Raw genomic sequence first — 19,053 nt, forward strand, 5'->3', positions numbered from 1 at the left:
AATTTTTTTGTTTTATTATATAACTAGATATTCATATGCATTTATAGTTTATAGCTTAGTAGGCAAATAGTTATTATTTTATGAAAAATATTTTTTCAAGTTGATAAAACGTTCGTCATTTGAGGTAATACAATACCTTGGTTCTTGTTATCAAAAAATATATTGGTAGATAATAAGTTTTAAGTACTTTAATTTAAAGTTCTAACATATCACACAAAATTCTACTCCATTTAACTAAAAACTTATAAATTTAAAAAGAAAATTTACTACATTCCTAATGTCAACACTGTATAAGGAAATAATTAACTTTTCCAAATATTAATTGTTTGTAATAGTAGTATAGTTGTAATATTTTAGTGGTTATAAAAAGACCGTTATTGAAGAATTAATATTAATTTTAATTTGAGATACTAAAATAAAAACTTGATAACATAATAAAATAAAAAGATTAAGGTTTAATCATATTTAAATATAAAAATATAGCATTTTTTTATAAAACAAATTAAAAAGAAAAGAATATCACTTAATTGAGTCGAGAGAGTACTAAACACTTGCCAAATAACTGACATTTTAAGCATAAAAATTACACGTTTTCCTCTTCAAATGAGCTACTCTTTAATTTTCCTCTTTAACAATGCATAAGGTCTTTAGAAGTTGAAGTCATGTCTCTATATAACTCGTGCAATATTATAATACAAAAAAGTACACCTACAAAAAAAATATTATTTTTTACGAGGGTATAAGTAAAAGACCAACACAAAATATTGATATAAGTGCAAATGATCCCATAGCGCAAATTCAAAAAAGAAGAAGATTAAAAATAGGAAAAACTATATAATTAGACATACTTCACTACCATATATACTATTATTACCTATACTTTCAAAATATTACGTATCTTACCACTAATTAAGAGTTTCTATCATATATTGATGAATATACACTTAAATACATGTATTTTTGCTAACAGATACACAAAAAAGGGAGAGAAGTGAGTGAGATGGAGAGGCAGGCGAGCGAGATTCATTATGTAACTCATATACATGTGAATCACACTAAATTCATGTATCTGTATGTATCTAGTGTAATTCGCATATATATGAGATATCAGATACATATAAGAGTGTCGAACGGGATGGGAGAGAAGCGAGAGAGGCGAACGAGAGTTGTTATATATCCCAGATACATGTGAATCCATTTGAATACAATGTATCTACAATAAATTACACCTAAGTTTGACCCCATGTATCTCGATATACATGTATCTGAACATATCTGGATACACCAAAATCTGATAAGATATATAATATTACAAACTAGAGTTTATCTAAGTAATTAATTCCTAAACTAGTGAACTTGCGCAAGTTTCCCTAAAAATACAACATTGGCCCAAGCCCAAATATAATGGGCTAAATCAAACCAGCCAAAATGAGCCCAAATTAGAATTTCTCAATCTGCTTTAAATCCTTGTCAAAACCCTACGCCGCCGCTTCTTCATCTCCTTCTACAGAAAATAAAAAAGCTCCAATGGTAAGTTTCTATTTTTCACAGTATTTTTTTTAAAATTTATTGTAAATTTATGTTGCTATTTTTGCCACCAAATAGATGTTAATCAATGCGATTTTTTTTGTGTGATTTAAGCTGTAAAATTCCAAGCTCGATCTACTAATTTGTGTTTAAGACGTAAAGAATCAATTTTCTGCCAAGTAAATTACTAATTTGAACTTATTAGTTTTTGTTTATGATGTAAGAATCAATTTTCTGCAAATCTAAGTGATTAATGTTCTCCCACTAATTTGGTGTTTATGATGTAAGAATCAATTTTCTGCAAATGTAAATGACTAATATGCACCTTCTAATTTGTGTTTTAAGTAGATGGAATCAATATTCTGCTAATTAAAAATGACAGATTTGAAGTTCTAATAATTTGCATTTATTAGTTAAGAATTAATATTTCTGAAATTCTCTATGACTAATTTGAACCCTATTAAGTTTCAGTTATGATGTAAGAATCAATTTCCTGCAAATCTAGTTGACTAATTCGAACCCATTATTTTGTGTTTATGATGTTAAGAATCAATTTTCCGGCGAATCTAACTGACTAATTTGAACACATTTAGTTGTGTTTGTGAAGTAAGAATCAGTTTTCATAAAATCTAAAACCACTGATCTTCATACATTAATCGTCAACTGAATAAGCAGGCGTCAGAGAAGAAATTGAGCAACCCAATGAGGGATATCAAGGTTCAGAAGCTAGTCCTCAACATCTCTGTTGGTGAGAGCGGAGATAGACTTACCAGGGCGGCCAAGGTTATTCTCATTCCCTATAGTGTTTAATGGTGCTTTAGAAGTTGATTTTTGTTGTTTAGAAATTGAAATCAGCAATGCGTTTGTTTTGTACTTGTAGGTTTTGGAGCAACTAAGTGGTCAATCCCCTGTTTTTTCCAAAGGTGAGCTTTTTGAACATTCAATATGTTCCCTTTTTATCATTTCTGATATTTTCGTGCACCTTTGTTTGAAATGCATCGTTAGTACTGTGGAAATGTGGTCTAATTTCCATAAAGTTGTTTATAAATGGAATTCAATGGACCTGATTTGAGCTGAAATAAATAGGCTTTGTATAGCGTGGTCTAATATAGGCTGAGGTGTAAATGTCATGTTGTAGGGAGTAACCAGTATCCTATATGAATAGTGAAAACAGGCTCATATGTAGTGGAATGGATATAGAGGATTCATGTAACACACCCCAACTAGTTTGAGATCGAGGGTTTTATGCTTCTTTATTCGTGTTTAGCATGAAAGCAACCGATAATTAATGGTTGTATGCTTCTTTATTCGTGTTTTTCTTGACCTATATATGCATGAATTAGAGAAACTCTGAGTTTTTGAATTGTTAAATAATATCTGGACTTCCACAAAATACAAATAAATAAATCCCGTGATTTGTTTTATTACGTTGCTTGTTGACTTAACTGATGAAGTGCTTATTCCTCGTTCTTTATTGAAGATGTTTAGTCTCCTCTATTTCTCTCTTTGACAGCTAGGTATACTGTGCGATCCTTCGGAATCAGGCGTAATGAGAAGATAGCTTGCTATGTCACTGTGAGGGGTGAGAAAGCTATGCAGCTACTTGAGAGTGGATTGAAAGTCAAGGAATACGAGTTGTTGAGAAGAAACTTCAGCGAGACTGGCTGTTTTGGTTTTGGTATCCAGGAGCATATCGATCTTGGAATTAAGTAAGCAGATTTGTATCTCACTGTGTATCATTATTTGGAGTACATTCACTATATCTTTTTATTTGGAGTATTTTCACATTCTACATAATTAGTTAGAATTGTTACTAATTTTATAATGTGGAGGTGGTTATCTCGTGTGTTTTGCTCGTGTATGGATTATTAAGCTTTAAATTATGTTGCTGGTGCCTATGTTGCTTAGACTCTTCAAAAAAATGTCATTGGATGCATCCTCCCAAAACAGTGCATTTTTTTGGAGCATCCAACATCATGGGTGTTGACAACATTTTTGGAGAGTCCGAGCTACATTGGCTGGAGCTGCAATTAAGCATGTAGGTCAGTTAAAGCATAGTCATCTTCAAGATTTTCTTGGGTTGCGTCTTCCTCAACTTCAACAGTGTTTGCCGTTTCTCATGTGTATATGGCGTAGGATTTATTGCGTCATGCTCTGTATATATATGTTTGTTATCTGTACAATGATTGTGCTTTTTGTTTGACATTCTATTCTTTTATCTGTTTTACAGGTATGACCCTTCAACCGGTATCTACGGTATGGATTTCTATGTTGTCCTAGAGCGCCCAGGATACCGTGTTGCTCGTCGTCGTAGGTGCAAGTCTCGAGTTGGAATTCAGCACAGGGTGACAAAAGAGGACTCAATGAAGTGGTTCCAAGTCAAGTATGAAGGTGTTATCCTCAACAAATCCTCAAACATTCAGTAAGTTGGAAATCCAGTGTTGGATCAGTTTGTCTCCCCAACAAGTGTTTTTTTAATGCATTTTGTAAACCAACATGTACTTCTCTTACAGGAGTCTATGAACGATTTTGGTAAAAAAAATGAAAGGATAACCCATAGTGGGTTAGACTAATTAAATAAGATTCGAATTGAGGGTAATATCATTAATACTAAACATGGCCATAAGGACAAATAAACAAAATGAAAACAACACCACAACTGACGTCTGAAAAGACAAGTATATGCAAAACTTACTCTTAATTTGGAAGGTTATTTTTGATAGACAGAAGCCATAACAAAATACTATAGGAAGCATTATTTTTTAAATTGATCAAGTAAAAAATGGACATCTATTTTTTCTTCATTTAAAAGAGGTGAACAAGTGCATATAAGAGATCATAGATCGGTTATTTTGACAAACTTTTGAGAAGTATATTAAAAATAAAAAGAGGTCGACTAAAGGGTTTTTAAATAAATTTTAATTTCTGAAAAGAATATTCAGAAACGTGGAATTTGAAAGGGGGACGGGGTTAGTGGTGGTGGGACCGGGAGGAGTGGGAAAAATAACTTTAGATTAAAGCACGTTGTAATAAAATTCATGAGTCAATTACATATAAAAACATTTTGGTACCACAATAATGCAGCATATGAAATATGTAATTAAGTTATTGGCTTCTATTCTCCCAATTTCATTTTATTTAATTTTATGCATTTATTGATGTCAACTATATGATTTATAAATTTATATATATATATATATATCTTTGATAGTTAATCAATCTTGAATAGTTCACTTAGAAAGTCACTCATCTTTATTTTATAACCTAAAGTCACTCAACTATTCATATTTCACTTAGAAAGTCGTCTAGCTAATTTAAATAATTTTTTCATTAAATTTTATTAACATATTATTTTATTTTAAACTAAATTTTTAAGAAATAACAAGATGCCCATTATAATTATTTTAGTGACCCGCTGATAAGCACCCCTCACCTTACACTCTAAGATTGTGGATTTGAGTTACCAAAAAAGCCAAAAGGATTGGAGCTCCTAGAAAGGCGTAATAAAAAAGTTATGCCTTATGTAACAACAAATTGAATGTGTTCGCGTCGTTACCTATTTTTTTTTCTCATTTGATCTTTGCTTGTTATATTATGTGGGTAATGAGATTTCTAAGGTAGAATGTGTGATTTGTTTGAAATGTAATGTGAACCCCTTCTTTAGAGATTTTCCCTCCGTCATGGGCGTCACACTGGATTACTATTTCTCATTCTTTTTCAATTTTCAAAATAATTTTTTTTTCTATTAATAAGTCCAAAATATTGGTTTTAAAAGCGAGATAGAAAACACGACATTATAAGTTTAAAAAAAAAGAAGAAAAAACTTGATAATTTAGAAGCTAAAAATGCATTTAAAAAATGCTATCGAGGTACAAATTACCGGCAAATATTTTCTGCTCCAAATTAAAAAAAGAGTTTAATTTTTAAGGTAATATATATTGAGGGTATACGTCATTTCAACTATATATAAGTAAACATGTAAGAAATTAATCTTTCATCTGTGCAAAGTATCCTCTTCATTTCATGTTATCTGGAACTTTGATTTATTTTAGGCTTAATATATAGTCTAGGATAAATTCATTTATTGAATTTTAAATTAAAATGTGCTCGAATTATATATAATAAAAGTGAAGTGAATTGTTTGAGATAGGTGGAGCTTCAAAATCAAACAGGTTGGGAGGACGGGATCAGCGAAAAATTACAATACATAAGATTAAAATTATGTTTGTAAGATAATAAATATCTAATCTCCTTGATTTCATTATGTGTTTACTTTTTTGTATTTTAAAACTCTCTTAATAAAAAATTTCGAATTCCGAATCAATAGTCAATTCAATATAAAAACATTTTGGTAAGACAATAATAGAGCATATGACATCTAATTTAGGTTATCCATTTTAATTCTCTCTCAATTACCTTTTTATATACATTTTTTTAATGTCAACTCTATATTATTAAGGAAAAACTAAATAAAATAGATCAACAACAACAACAACCCAGTAAAATCCACATGGTGGGGTAAATAAAATAGATCCAATTGTGAAATTATTTATTCAAATTGGATCCAATTCAAATTATTTATTCTTAGTGGATCCATGACTCAAACTATTTGCTTTTTTATTCCACTTTCTCCTTTCTTATTTCTCACATTATATCAGAATAACGTCAGCATCGCTGCTATGAATTAATCCTCTGTAATAGTCCATCGGTATATTGATACCATATCGGTATCATATAGGATTGAGCTTAATTCTCTGTGATATTCCGTCGATATATTGATATCCTATTGATATCATATAGGACTGAACTCTTTTTTTAAGAAATAAAAATGAAACAATTAAGAAAAAATTATTAAAAGTCACAATCTTATTTGTTAAACTCTAAATTAGTAGAAAATATATTCTTTGTGATACTCAATTGGTATATTGATACCATATTGATATCATATATGACTGAGCTTAATCATTTGTGATACTCCGTCGGTGTATTGATACCCTATCAGTATCATATAAGGTGAGTGCTAACGTCAGCGTGAAAATTTGAAAAAATCTATGCCATTTTAAAATTAAAAAAGGTATAAAAATAATTTAAGGGTAAATACATACCCTGTAGAGATGACCGTCTTTTGCATCATTTCAAGTTGTCATGAGTCATTTTTTATTTTTTTCCCTTTTCTACCTTTTTTTTGGTAGTGTAACTTAAGCTACAGTTATGACTTATGAGCAACGTTTTTGTGTACGTATGGGGTCTGATAATAATATTATATAGTTTATAATATATATGTAACTAGTTGATGTGAATTAGCCATTTACTTTGAAGAAAAAAACGTAATCAATTGTTTAAATTGTAATATTATCACCAAATATTAACTAGAATTAATGTATGATTAATTAATAGAGTGAATTTCTCTAATTATAATATGACTCACCAATTCAATTAAACCTATATATTTTCAAATTAAACACTTACACCTCCTATTATATTATGGATTATAATGTAAATCGATATGTAACAATATTATTCACAAACATGAAGTCGCACATTAATAGTTCAAGAAAATAAATATAGTAAGCAGGTAAGGGTTCTTTACCCGATTCCCCTCAGAAAAAAGTTACACTATATATATATAAGGGTAATTTTTAAATTTTAGTGTATATATATATAAATTTTGAATCCCCGCGTAAGATTAGAGGATGGTTCACTAGTTTAGGAGATTTAAAATTCATCTTGATATTCTATGTTCAAATCTTAAGCACTATATATATTTATTTTTTAAATCTTTTCAAACCCTTTTAGTGAAAATGCTAAATCCCTCGATATTGGTAAAGTATAACATCTTTCACATATAATTACTGCACTCTTAATTAATTACTTCTTGTCCCTTGTTTCAAATTCAAGGAAAGAGTGTCGACAGCATGATTAGATATTTTAAGAATATGTTCATAATCATTATAAACAATTGTATAGGATATTTTATTGTATTGTCGACACATATATTAGGATATTGTTTTGTATTAAAATATAGGGTCCTTGTAATTAATAGAGATAAGAGTCAAAAATACATCTAAATTATCCTTTTTTTTTGAGTTTCATACCTAAACTATTGGAAGTGTGAATTTCATACATAAACTATCACTTATTTGTCACGACCCAAAATGGGCCGTGAGTGACACCCACACTTAACATCCTAGATGGGAGAACCAATGATACAAACCCCAACTTAGATTAACGATTCAACTTATAAATCACGATAACACTGCGGAAGCTGAATCTTATTAAAGTCAGAAATAACAAAAGCCACTAAAATCTATTACTTGACGTTTCCCAAAATCTGAAAGTCATCACATTAAGGACATCTAAATTCTAAATCTAAGTCTGGAAATATCAAACACCAGAATAAACAAATAACAAAATGTGTCCGAAAACTAAAGACACCATGCCATAACCGAGAAATTCCATCACGAGCTAGAAGGGTAGCTCACCCTGAAATCTTCTGAATTGGAGACTGACTAGAGCTGAGGTCGAGTCGAATCCGATGGAAGACTCGCTGCACTCCACAAAATAAAACAAAGAAAGATATACGTATGGGTCAGTACAGGGCAACATGTACTGAGTAGGTATCATCGGTCGACTCAAAATAGAAATCAATATACATAAAATAATAGTGGGAAATCAACAACAACACTTAACAGGTGGCAACCAACAAACAATTACATAACCGGTCAACAATATCAAGATCACACATGAGGACTCAAGCCTCCACACCACACTCTTTGAAATATGAGTTTTTTGGAGATTGGGTAGCATTAAGTAATTTTAATTTATTTTCCTTTAATATTACCGTGCCGGAACGTGACACCCGATCCAAATATACTGTGTCGGAACGTGATACCCGATCCAAATATACCGTGTCGGAACGTGACACCCGATCCAAATATACCGTGTCGGAACGTGACACCCGATCCAAATGTAATTAATTTATCATTCCTTATGATTATATTCCCCTTCATTAACAATCTTTCATCACGCCTTCTTTATTCAAGACACCATTTTTGATAAGGCAAGTTCAAGATTATGGATTTCATGGCCTCGGGATTTTAGACCAATCACAATAACATATCAACTATCCAAACCACAATAATTAAATGCGTAGTAAACTTCACACATATTACTCCATGAATATCAATCACTATTAAGAGTCTATCTCTGATGTAGAATAAAAACCATAACCTACCTCAATTGAAGAACAGAAGTAAAGCAAGCTAATTCACCGGTGATTTCCCTTTCTTCAATGTCTCACGTTTCCAATCTATTAAGTATAAAATATTCGTAAGCAAACAAACCCGTAGATACCAATATTATATATATGTTTAACCTAGACTCAATAACCCATCCAAATCTATAATCAAATTCCTAAATTTTAAATCTAGGGTTAAGCCTCAATTTCTCCAAATAATATAACTTTGATGGATTTCATATAAACACTACACCTAATATTTAATTACATATCTCAATATGTCAAAACTTGATTTATAATATAAAACAATATAGTGATAGTTAAAATTGAGGCCACTGGTTACGAAACCAGTGGCAACAACACGCCAAATCTCTATTGGAGTTCACAGATTACATTCATATTACCTTCATACTTTCATATGATATTAATAATAAAGTAATGCTAATATGAACCCCAAAACGGCAGCCAACTTTGTCAAAGGAAAACATGTTGTCATAGTTGGATTTCATAAATTAGGAATGGACATCTCCATCGGTGCTCCATAATTAATGATATAATATTCTAACTTTTCCACTCAACTGCTGCCAAACAAATCTAATATTATGCTTTCGCTATTTAACCAATAAATTGAATCAAGTAATATACTAATATATATATATGGGTCCCTATCTTAACAATTAGAAATCAACTGATTTGCAACCTTAAAGAATAGCTACAGAACCTCAATTTGCAACCTTACCTAAATGCTGTCGCTCGCGTGGACGCCGCAGGTAAGTTTTCTCTTTGTTCTTTCGTTTCTTTTCTTTTACAAATTAGGGTAATTAATTATGAATAAATAGATAAATAATAGTAAAATCCCACAACTTATTTTAATAAATATGGGACAAGTGGTATAATATATTAACTAAATTATCAATTTAGCCCACTAATTAAATTAATTATCTAAACTTACCCCTTAACTAAATACCTGTAGTTATCGAATAGTCTTAAAATTTTGACTTAAATTTACGGAAAGGATATCTTATGAAATAAAAGGTCCTAGTACTCAAAACGACCTAATGGGTCGTTATAACAGATACCAATTTACCCACCGTTCGTCCCCGAACGGTCAAAAGAAGGGCGAGGGTAGAAAAGGGTACCTGACTCGACGAACAAATGTGGATATGTTCCACGCATATCAGCCTCAATCTCCCAAGCGGACTCCTCAATAGGACGATTCTTCCACTTGACCTTCACAGACGCAATCTCTCTTGACCTCAACTTGCGGACCTCCCTATCAAGAATAGCTACAGGCTCCTCCTCATAAGACAAATTCTCATCAAGCAAGACCGAATTCCAGTGAATAATATAGTTCCCATCTCCATGATATTTCTTTAGCATAGACACATGAAACACTGGGTGCACTCCAGATAAACCTGGAGGTAAAGCCAATTCATAGGCCACCTCTCCAACACGCTTAAGAACTTCAAACGGCCCAATATACCTCGGACTGAGCTTACCTCGCTTACCGAATCTCACCACACCCTTCATGGGTGAAACCTTCAACAACACTTGCTCTCCCTCCATAAAATCCATGTCCCTGACCTTTCGGTCTGCATACTCCTTATGCCTGCTCTGAGCTGCTAGAAGCTTCTCCTGAATAAATTTCACCTTCTCTAGTGATTCCCTCAAAAGATCAGTTCCCCAAGGTCTCACCTCAAACGCGTCAAACCAACCAATATGAGACCTACATCTCCTCCCATACAATGCCTCAAATGGAGCCATATCAATACTCGAGTGATAGCTATTATTATACGAAAACTCTGCCAAGGGTAGAAACTGATCCCAATGACCACCAAAATCTATCACGCATGCACGAAGCATATCCTCTAGCACTTGAATTGTCCTCTCAGACTGCCCATCGGTCTGAGGGTGAAATGTAGTACTAAGATCCAATCTAGTACCTAACTCGGTATGCAAGGTTCTCCAAAAGTTAGAAGTGAATTGCGTACCTCTATCTGATATGATAGAAACTGGAACTCCATGTAATCGAACAATCTCGCGGATATAGAGTTTGGCTAACTTCTCGGCATCATAAGTCACCTTGACTGGAACGAAGTGAGCAGACTTAGTTAACCTATCAACAATTACCTATATCGAATCAAACTTACCCAATGTCTTTGGAAGGCCGACCACAAAATCCATTGCAATCCTTTCCCACTTCCATTCAGGAATGGGCATTCTTTGAAGTGTCCCTCCAGGCCTTTGGTGTTCATATTTTATCTGCTGACAATTTGGACAATGGGCAACAAAATCAGCAATGTCACGCTTCATTTTGCTCCACCAATAATGCTGTCTCAGATCGCGATACATCTTGGTTGCACCAGGATGTATAGAGTACCTCGAACTATGAGCCTCTGCAAGAATAGTCTGGATCAAAGTATCAATACGGGGCACACATACCCGCCCTTTAATCCTCAAGACGCCTTCCTCATCGATCACAGCCTCTTTGGCCTCTCCTTGCAAGACCATGTCACGAATCCGGCTTAGCTTCTCATCTTCAAACTGCTTTTCTTTAATCTTGTCAAGGAAAGAAGATTTTGCCTCCACACAGGCCAAAAATCCTCCTTTCTCCGTTACTTCTAGCCTCATAAAGTCATTATTTTTTTTATAAAAGAAATTACTTTTTTTTTAAATGAAATTATTTTTTAAAAAATAAAATTTAAAATATTTTGCTCGTGCACTCCACCACCCTCCCCCCTCCACCCACAATCCCCGTCCGTTTATTTTTTAAATTTTTTTAAATTTCTTTTATAAAATAATTTTAAAACATACTTCACTCCGTCCCCACTCCTCCCTAAAAAATGTTATTATTTTTATTTAAAAAAAATAAAATTTTACCCACCCCATATAGCCCTCCGCTCTTAATTTATATATATTTTTAAATATATTTTTTTCGTTTTGTTTTAGATATATACATATATTTTTTCCTACTTGCATATCGAATATAACAGAAATAAAAATTTTATTTTAAGAAAAGTCTTGCGACAAGTAAAAAACCTAAAATCATATGTATATATCTAACACAAAACGGGAAAAAAATTTGAAAGCGGAGGGCTATGTGAGTCGGGGTAGAATTTTTTTTTTAAAATTAAAAATATATAAATTATTAATTGAAGGGGGTGGGGGAGATGAAGTAAGAATTTTTTAAAACATTTTTATAAAAGAAATTTAATAAATAAAAATAAAACTAAAAAATTGGGGTTGGGGTTGGGGGGCTGGGCGGGGGGCTATGGTGAGAGAAGGTGGTAGTGTGAGGTAAGAAAAATATTTTATATTTTAGTTTATAAATTATTTTTGGGCGGGAGATAGTAATACTTTAATTTTTAATTTTAACTAATTTTAATAATTTATTTAATTTTTGTTAAGATGTAATTTTTGTCCATATGGAGTATGACGTAACAATTTTTTTAAAATAAAAGAGAGAGGGTAGTACACACACCATGATGAGAGTGAAATAAAATAGAGATGTGTATTTCTCAAACTAATAAGTGATAATTTAGGTATGAAACTCATACTCCCAATAATTTAGGTATGAAACTCAAAAAAGAAGAATAGTTCAAGTATGTTTTTGACAGTTATCTCTAATTAATAAGTAACATACTTTAATTAGATTAGTCCTATAACTTTCCACCTAATAACTAAGCTCCTTCATATCGTCAAATTTCTCTATAACAAATGTAGTTTATTTGAATATTACAACAAAATATACTCATATCTCGACTTGACAATCAAAATTACGAAAAATGGAAATTTAGAGATCGATGGTGGAGATGAATATTATTTTATAAATAATAAATAATATAATATGAAAGTCAATTCCAACAAAAACTTAGATATTACAGTGGAATGTTATTATAAAATATTGATAATTTGTAATTTTGTCAAACTTTAAATTAATTAGTTCTCCTTAATTAGAATTACAAAGACTCAGTTGGGTACGACTACTGGAAAAAGAACATGGACAGGACACATGGAAATCCAGATGTATAATCAACATTTGCAAATGTAAATTAAGTGATAACTAGACAGAGACCATACTTGGGAAGGCATATATAATTGCAAAAGAAGAAGAAGAAAAATATTATTTTAAATATTCCCCCCTTACTTAAGATATAAATAATTAATGACATTATTATTCTCTATGGAATAATTTGTAGATTGCTTATGGTTTCACCACACCAAATGCACTGCCCTTTCCTCCAAACACAACAGATATGAAATGAGTACATATATAAACTCATCCAAATTCTAAAGGTTTAAGATTAGGTTGACCAATAGGGGTGTGTTCGGTAGGAGGACAATGTTTTTTCACGATATTTTTTTTTGGGTATTCGAAAGGTAAGTATAAAATATTATTCTAAAAATATTTGTATATAATTTAGACAAATGCAGAAGGTGAGCTAGGTAGGGGCGTGAAGTGATGGATATGGGTCGTACGGGGAATACTGGTGAAGATGAAGTATGTTGGAAGGTAGTAACGACACAATTTACACGATATGTCACTTGTGAAACTTGTTTTTTTTTTTTAATTTTCGCTAGGAAAATCATTTTTCTCATTATTAAGCAACTTTTTTTCTAGAAAAATATATATATATATTTTTTTTTACTAATCAAACATAAAAAATTTATAAATATTTTTTAATGTTTTTTCCCTTGCCGAACACCTTAGGTTATCCGATCCAACTTTTGTGTGGAACTGAGCTTGGAAGCTCACCAATTCATCAATGAACTGAGAAGAAGCAGAAACAGAAATAAAAAGAAGAGAGAAATATTATTGATTTTAGCTCTTTATCTATTTACATAATGAGGGATTTTTATAATCTGAAAGCCTAACTATCAAGTACCAAATACTCACTCCTTTCATTTTTACTTATTCATTATACTAAAAATAGGTATCCAATAATATACTTGTCCAATTTATGAAATCAAGAGATAATTTATATTTAGTATCTAATTTATCTTTATTATTAATTAATAGTCATTTTTCTATTACATTTTTAAGACATTATATTTATTATATTTAAAGAATAATATGATAAAATTATCCTTCTATTTATTGTTTTGTAAAAATTATGCAAAATCAACAGTGGACAAGTAAAAATGGATAAAGAGAATAACCAATAATAAAGTGATTTAACTGACGAATGAAATATGTAGCAACTAACGGACGAAATTCATTATGTATCACTACTAACTAATGGACATTTGAACATTTTGCCAATAAATATCTAATACCTATTAATGGAATTAAATATGCAACTAAGTTTAGATAATTATACATTGCTCTTATTTGCCTTTTTTTTGCTTATAGGCACTGCCTTTTTCAAGACAGTGAATTTAGAATTATAAAATAAGTAGTTGTAGTACTAGTGGCCAAAATTCTACTCGACCTCCTTTTAGTCATCTTTATCTTTGGGATAAGGCAGAAGAAACTTCTCAAATTATGACGAAATTATCAATTATAAATTTAATTATGCGATGGCCTTTTATTCTTTGAACTTAATTTTATAATATTATTTATATTCTTTAATTATATGCCTATGGAGGTTTTATTATCTTGTTGAACTTTTTTTTTGCATTAGTTAAACTAATTGTTATTTTGGTGCAGTTTTTTCTGCAATTTTAGTCCATTTTTTATCCTATCACATGAGCAAGGACAAAAACTTGCAAGTTTTATACACCAACTAAATGAAGAAAATCTGTGCAAAATACCAACTTTACAATTATGATAATTTCATAATAAAGAAACCTGAACAAAATATCAAGAAAAATTTTGTAAATATCAAAAGGTATGATGCATTTTCATACATAATAAAATCAATGCGAAAATACACTTAACTATGCAGTAAAATTATATTAATTGACACAACAGATTAAACGAAATAAGTGATTTCTTACTTCTTGCTCTAATTCAAGTCTCTCTATGGTCATTACAACGCGTGTCAAACTCTTCAACATTGAACATATAATTTTAATAAATAATACATTAATTTTTTCTAACAATTTAAACATGAAATGATTGAACTATTCATGATATCATAAAAGATAAAAGTTGATTTTGAATTCGAGTCTCAACATTACTTATTATTAAAAATGATTCTGACATACGTGATCATGAAAAGAATAACCCACTTAACAAGAGACACATTGAATATATAATTATTATTTTTAAAAAAAAATATTTTTTAATCTTTTAAATAAGATCTTTGAAATTTATCACAGTTTTATTTTCATTTGCGTTGACTTTTAAATAATGAGATAAGTGCATTAATGTGTTTGTAGCATTATCCTTGATTCATATCGTTAACTAATCCGATTTAGCAAATAATAAATAATGAATATATACTTGGTCCTAATACTCCAGCTTTAATTTCTTTGCTCATCATCTTCAATTATTGAAAATAAAAATACTGTAACTTAGTCATTTCATTTACACCTTAGTCATTTCATTTACACCTTGTACATCGTGAAGTACGATAATACCAATTCACATTGAATAATGGCGTAAAAATATTGAAATAATTCGACAAAATTTTATTTTATTCCACATTATTGATAAAATGAAGTATGACAGCAGATCTAGTTTGAATTTGGTTGGTTAAATGAATTTAACAAACTTGGAATTGACAAAAGTTGTTGTATAACTTTTTCCCTAATAAAATAATGTCAGATAACTAAAAGGGTGTAATGTATATAATAACTCTATCTTATCATGTTTTATGTCCATTGTTGGGTGAAAGTACAATTACAATACAAAAGCAAAATGAATAAAATAAAATATCTTCATATTGAGGAACATAAATCTCATTTTTTTAAAAGAGATTCAAGTCTATTATAATAATTTTTTATTGGTCGAGCAAAAATTTTTTTGACTTGTCCACTAGTTCAGAATATATCAATCCAACAATATTATATAACTCAACAAGCTCTAGAAAAGAGTTGAGTCCAAAGTTTCATAAAAATATATCTTCCTTCAATTAAATAAAACTTTTTTTAATTCACTTTTTCATGCACTCGATATTTCTCTTCTTAAAATTGTTGGTGAAAATATAATTACAACTGGAAAAAAAATAGAAGATATACATATATCTTTTGGTTGAGGCGCAATATCTCGTTCTCTTTTAAGAAAACTCAAGCTCATTGCAACAACTCTTTATCAGTCCAACAATAATCTTCTTAATTTTTTTCCTCTGGGATATAATAACTCAACAACAACTATATAACACAACAAATTTTGAACAAAAATTAAGTCCACAACTCTACCAAAATAACAGATTCCTTCAACTAAATAAAACCCTCTTTCTAACTCACTTCTTCCTACTCCTTTTCATTTGTGGTTTTGAATAAATATTTTTTTAATTAAGTGTCAAGTGATACTCCTCAGTCCACACCAATTTCTGTCACAACTTACAGATGAAGAAAGTTCAAGAGAGTGAAAACGGCAGATACTTCCTAATGTTAATGTAAAAACGTTGATAAATCAGACAATAAAAAAAATACTACAATAAACGATGATTAATGTGGATCGATCAATTTAATTTATATTTACAGGAGGAGAAAATTGTAATCTAATCGGACAATTTGAATAATGACTCATTTATTGACTCACACATTTTAACATAAAATCCAATATGCTGACTTGACACCTCATATCAGAGAACGAAACTTGCGTAAATTTACTCTTCAGCTATCTAGTTTACCAACATGGCTAAAATATACATGACTATTGATATACTTCAGTTGTATATGTTGTGTATAAGTGTGTATATTATATGTATATATGAAATAAAATATACTCTATATATCGTGTACATAAATGTAATTTTCCCAATTCAAAGTTCTAAAACATGCAGGCTGCAGCCCAATACCTCCCAACACCGCAACTTCCTTAATCCCATAATTGGGCTATGTATGGCCCATTTTGTCTTAGAGATGCCTAACACAATTTGAACTATAGCCACACACGGATTGGGATTATTTGTGCATAGAGGAGACAGGGAGGTTCAAAGTGTTGGTGTTTTGTTTTTGATTGTTTGTTTACTTTTTTCTTAGTCGATTGGGCCATGTAGGGAATGGCTTTGCCTGAGTTGGTGTAAGGTGGTGTTTATACTCATTATTTCATCAATTAAAAAAAAATACTTTAAAAAAAAAAGAAAGGATTATTTGTGCTAATTTGGACCAGAAACACCCACGGATTGGGTTGAAATTGAGGTTTAGTAAGCTAGACAGTAAGAAGCATAAAATTTCCACGTTTTCTCCTTTAAATGGGCTAGTATTTTATTTTGGAAAAATTACCTGAATACAACTTTTATTTTATCATAATCTCAAAAATTCTCTACCATTTAAAAAAAAATCAAAAATCTCCTCTCGAATACATCACTCCTCTCTCGCCGATACATTCTTATCCCCCTCTCGGATACATCCCTCCCCTCTCTGAACATCCCCCCCTCGGATACATCCCTTCCCTATGTATCCGGATGTCTTATCCCCTCTCCGATACATTCCCCGCCTATGTATCTGGATGTATGCTGAAGTCTAGTGATGTATTCGAAATCCATAAATTTTAAGGAATTTTTGTAATTTGAAAAAAGAGTAGAAAAATGATGTAATTAACTCTTAACACTATGAAATTTATGTAAATTGATCTTTTATTTTTGCCCTTTATCAGTCGATTTATTCTCCACTAGGCATTAGTTTTTTAGGAACTGAAGTCATGCCCAGACATATCTTATTAGATGTTATGATACAAAATATACAAACTTATGCTTGTAATTAGGAGCATAAACTAATTAATGCCTAGTGGAGCATAAGTTTGTATATTTTGTACAAAAGTTCAAATGACCCAAAAAGAAGAAACATTTCCTAAATAGCTATCCGAAAATGGAGAAGGGGTAAAAAAATTCTGCTAAAACTTCACTGTTTGGCCCATCGTTTCCGCCTGTTTGGTCTCGAATATTTTATCAAAAAGATTTTCAGATTAAATTGCTTTAATAATCAGATTGGGTTAGTGTATTAAACAGGTGTTTACACTAAATTTACCAATTAATTAATTATTATTAAATGAAAAATATACGTAAAACCACATGTTATATACATGAATTTGGTATAAACATTGTTTATATGTAAGTTCTTGAAAAAGAAAAACATGTTAGTTGTATGAACCAATAAGACTTATTCAAATTATGTCTCTAGTGTGGAAGAAACCTAACGACACTATTTTGATATTACTAATTATTAATCTTGGTCCTACATGACAAACTAAAACACTATTTTGCTTATAAAAATTAGCAACAAAACAAACTTAATCTTCTTTTCTTCTCTTGTATAATAATTTGTATCATTTATTTATTGGCCAAATTAATTTAATTTATATTTGTACAGTATAAGTTCTATTAAAAAGAAGAAGCGCTCTCGCTTAGGATTCTTCTCAATTTTTAAAGGTCAAACATAAAATTTCTAATCTTTCTGCCATTTAATAATGATTGAAAAATTTTAATTTAGTATTTTCATCTTTATTCCAATTTATGTGATGGTATTAGATATGTTCAAAATTTAAGAAAATAATTTTTTAAAAAAATATTATGATTTAAAATAAGTTATAAATATTTACGTGACTATAAATATTATTATAATCATAAAAATAGATATTAAATTATATTTTTTTTACAAAATATACTAATTAAAAAGGAAATATATCACGAGAAAAGAGTATAAAATTGGTAAATAATTATGTGCATTGAATGTTTATATTAAATTGATGCAACTTATTATAATTAAATAATTTAATAAAAATATATATATACATCTATTTAAGTAATAATTATATATTTTACGTTTATACTTTAGTTTGGCATAAACATTCGATTTCGATAAGTTTGTTTCAACCAGACTTGCCGTTTAAAATCAAAACGCGACTTCCACTTTTGGCTTTTATTATTGTCGTTTTCTACTTTCCGTCCCTTTTAAACCTTTTTCCTCCTGTTGTTTTTGGAGGAGTATATTATATATTATGCTTTATTTGTGATAATGGGAAATAAATGGGGTTTCCAACGAGTTTATGCTTGGTCAGAATTTTTAATAATGGAATTCAAAATTTGAAGAGCAGATATATAAACTAGCTAAAAAGAGTTTGACAATATATATATATATATATATATATATATATATATATATATATATAAATAATATAATTTTTCGTTGAAGGATATTTAAATGAACTCCTGAACTCTGGCTCCGCCTTCTAAATC

At 30.4% G+C, this 19,053-nt stretch overlaps 1 protein-coding gene across 1 annotated transcript; it reads left to right on the top strand.

Moving 5' to 3' along the window:
- Nucleotides 1-1,429: 1,429 nt before the first annotated feature.
- Nucleotides 1,430-4,108, top strand: LOC129877360 (60S ribosomal protein L11-1-like). Its single transcript, XM_055952859.1, has 5 exons — nucleotides 1,430-1,530; nucleotides 2,203-2,310; nucleotides 2,408-2,450; nucleotides 3,041-3,236; nucleotides 3,758-4,108. Exons 1-5 carry the CDS (start codon nucleotides 1,528-1,530, stop codon nucleotides 3,951-3,953), a joined length of 546 nt encoding a protein of 181 aa, XP_055808834.1. The 5' UTR covers nucleotides 1,430-1,527; the 3' UTR covers nucleotides 3,954-4,108.
- The last annotated feature ends 14,945 nt before the right edge of the window (nucleotides 4,109-19,053 follow it).

Source organism: Solanum dulcamara, chromosome 12, assembly GCF_947179165.1.
Source record: "Solanum dulcamara chromosome 12, daSolDulc1.2, whole genome shotgun sequence".
Taxonomy (NCBI): domain Eukaryota; kingdom Viridiplantae; phylum Streptophyta; class Magnoliopsida; order Solanales; family Solanaceae; genus Solanum; species Solanum dulcamara.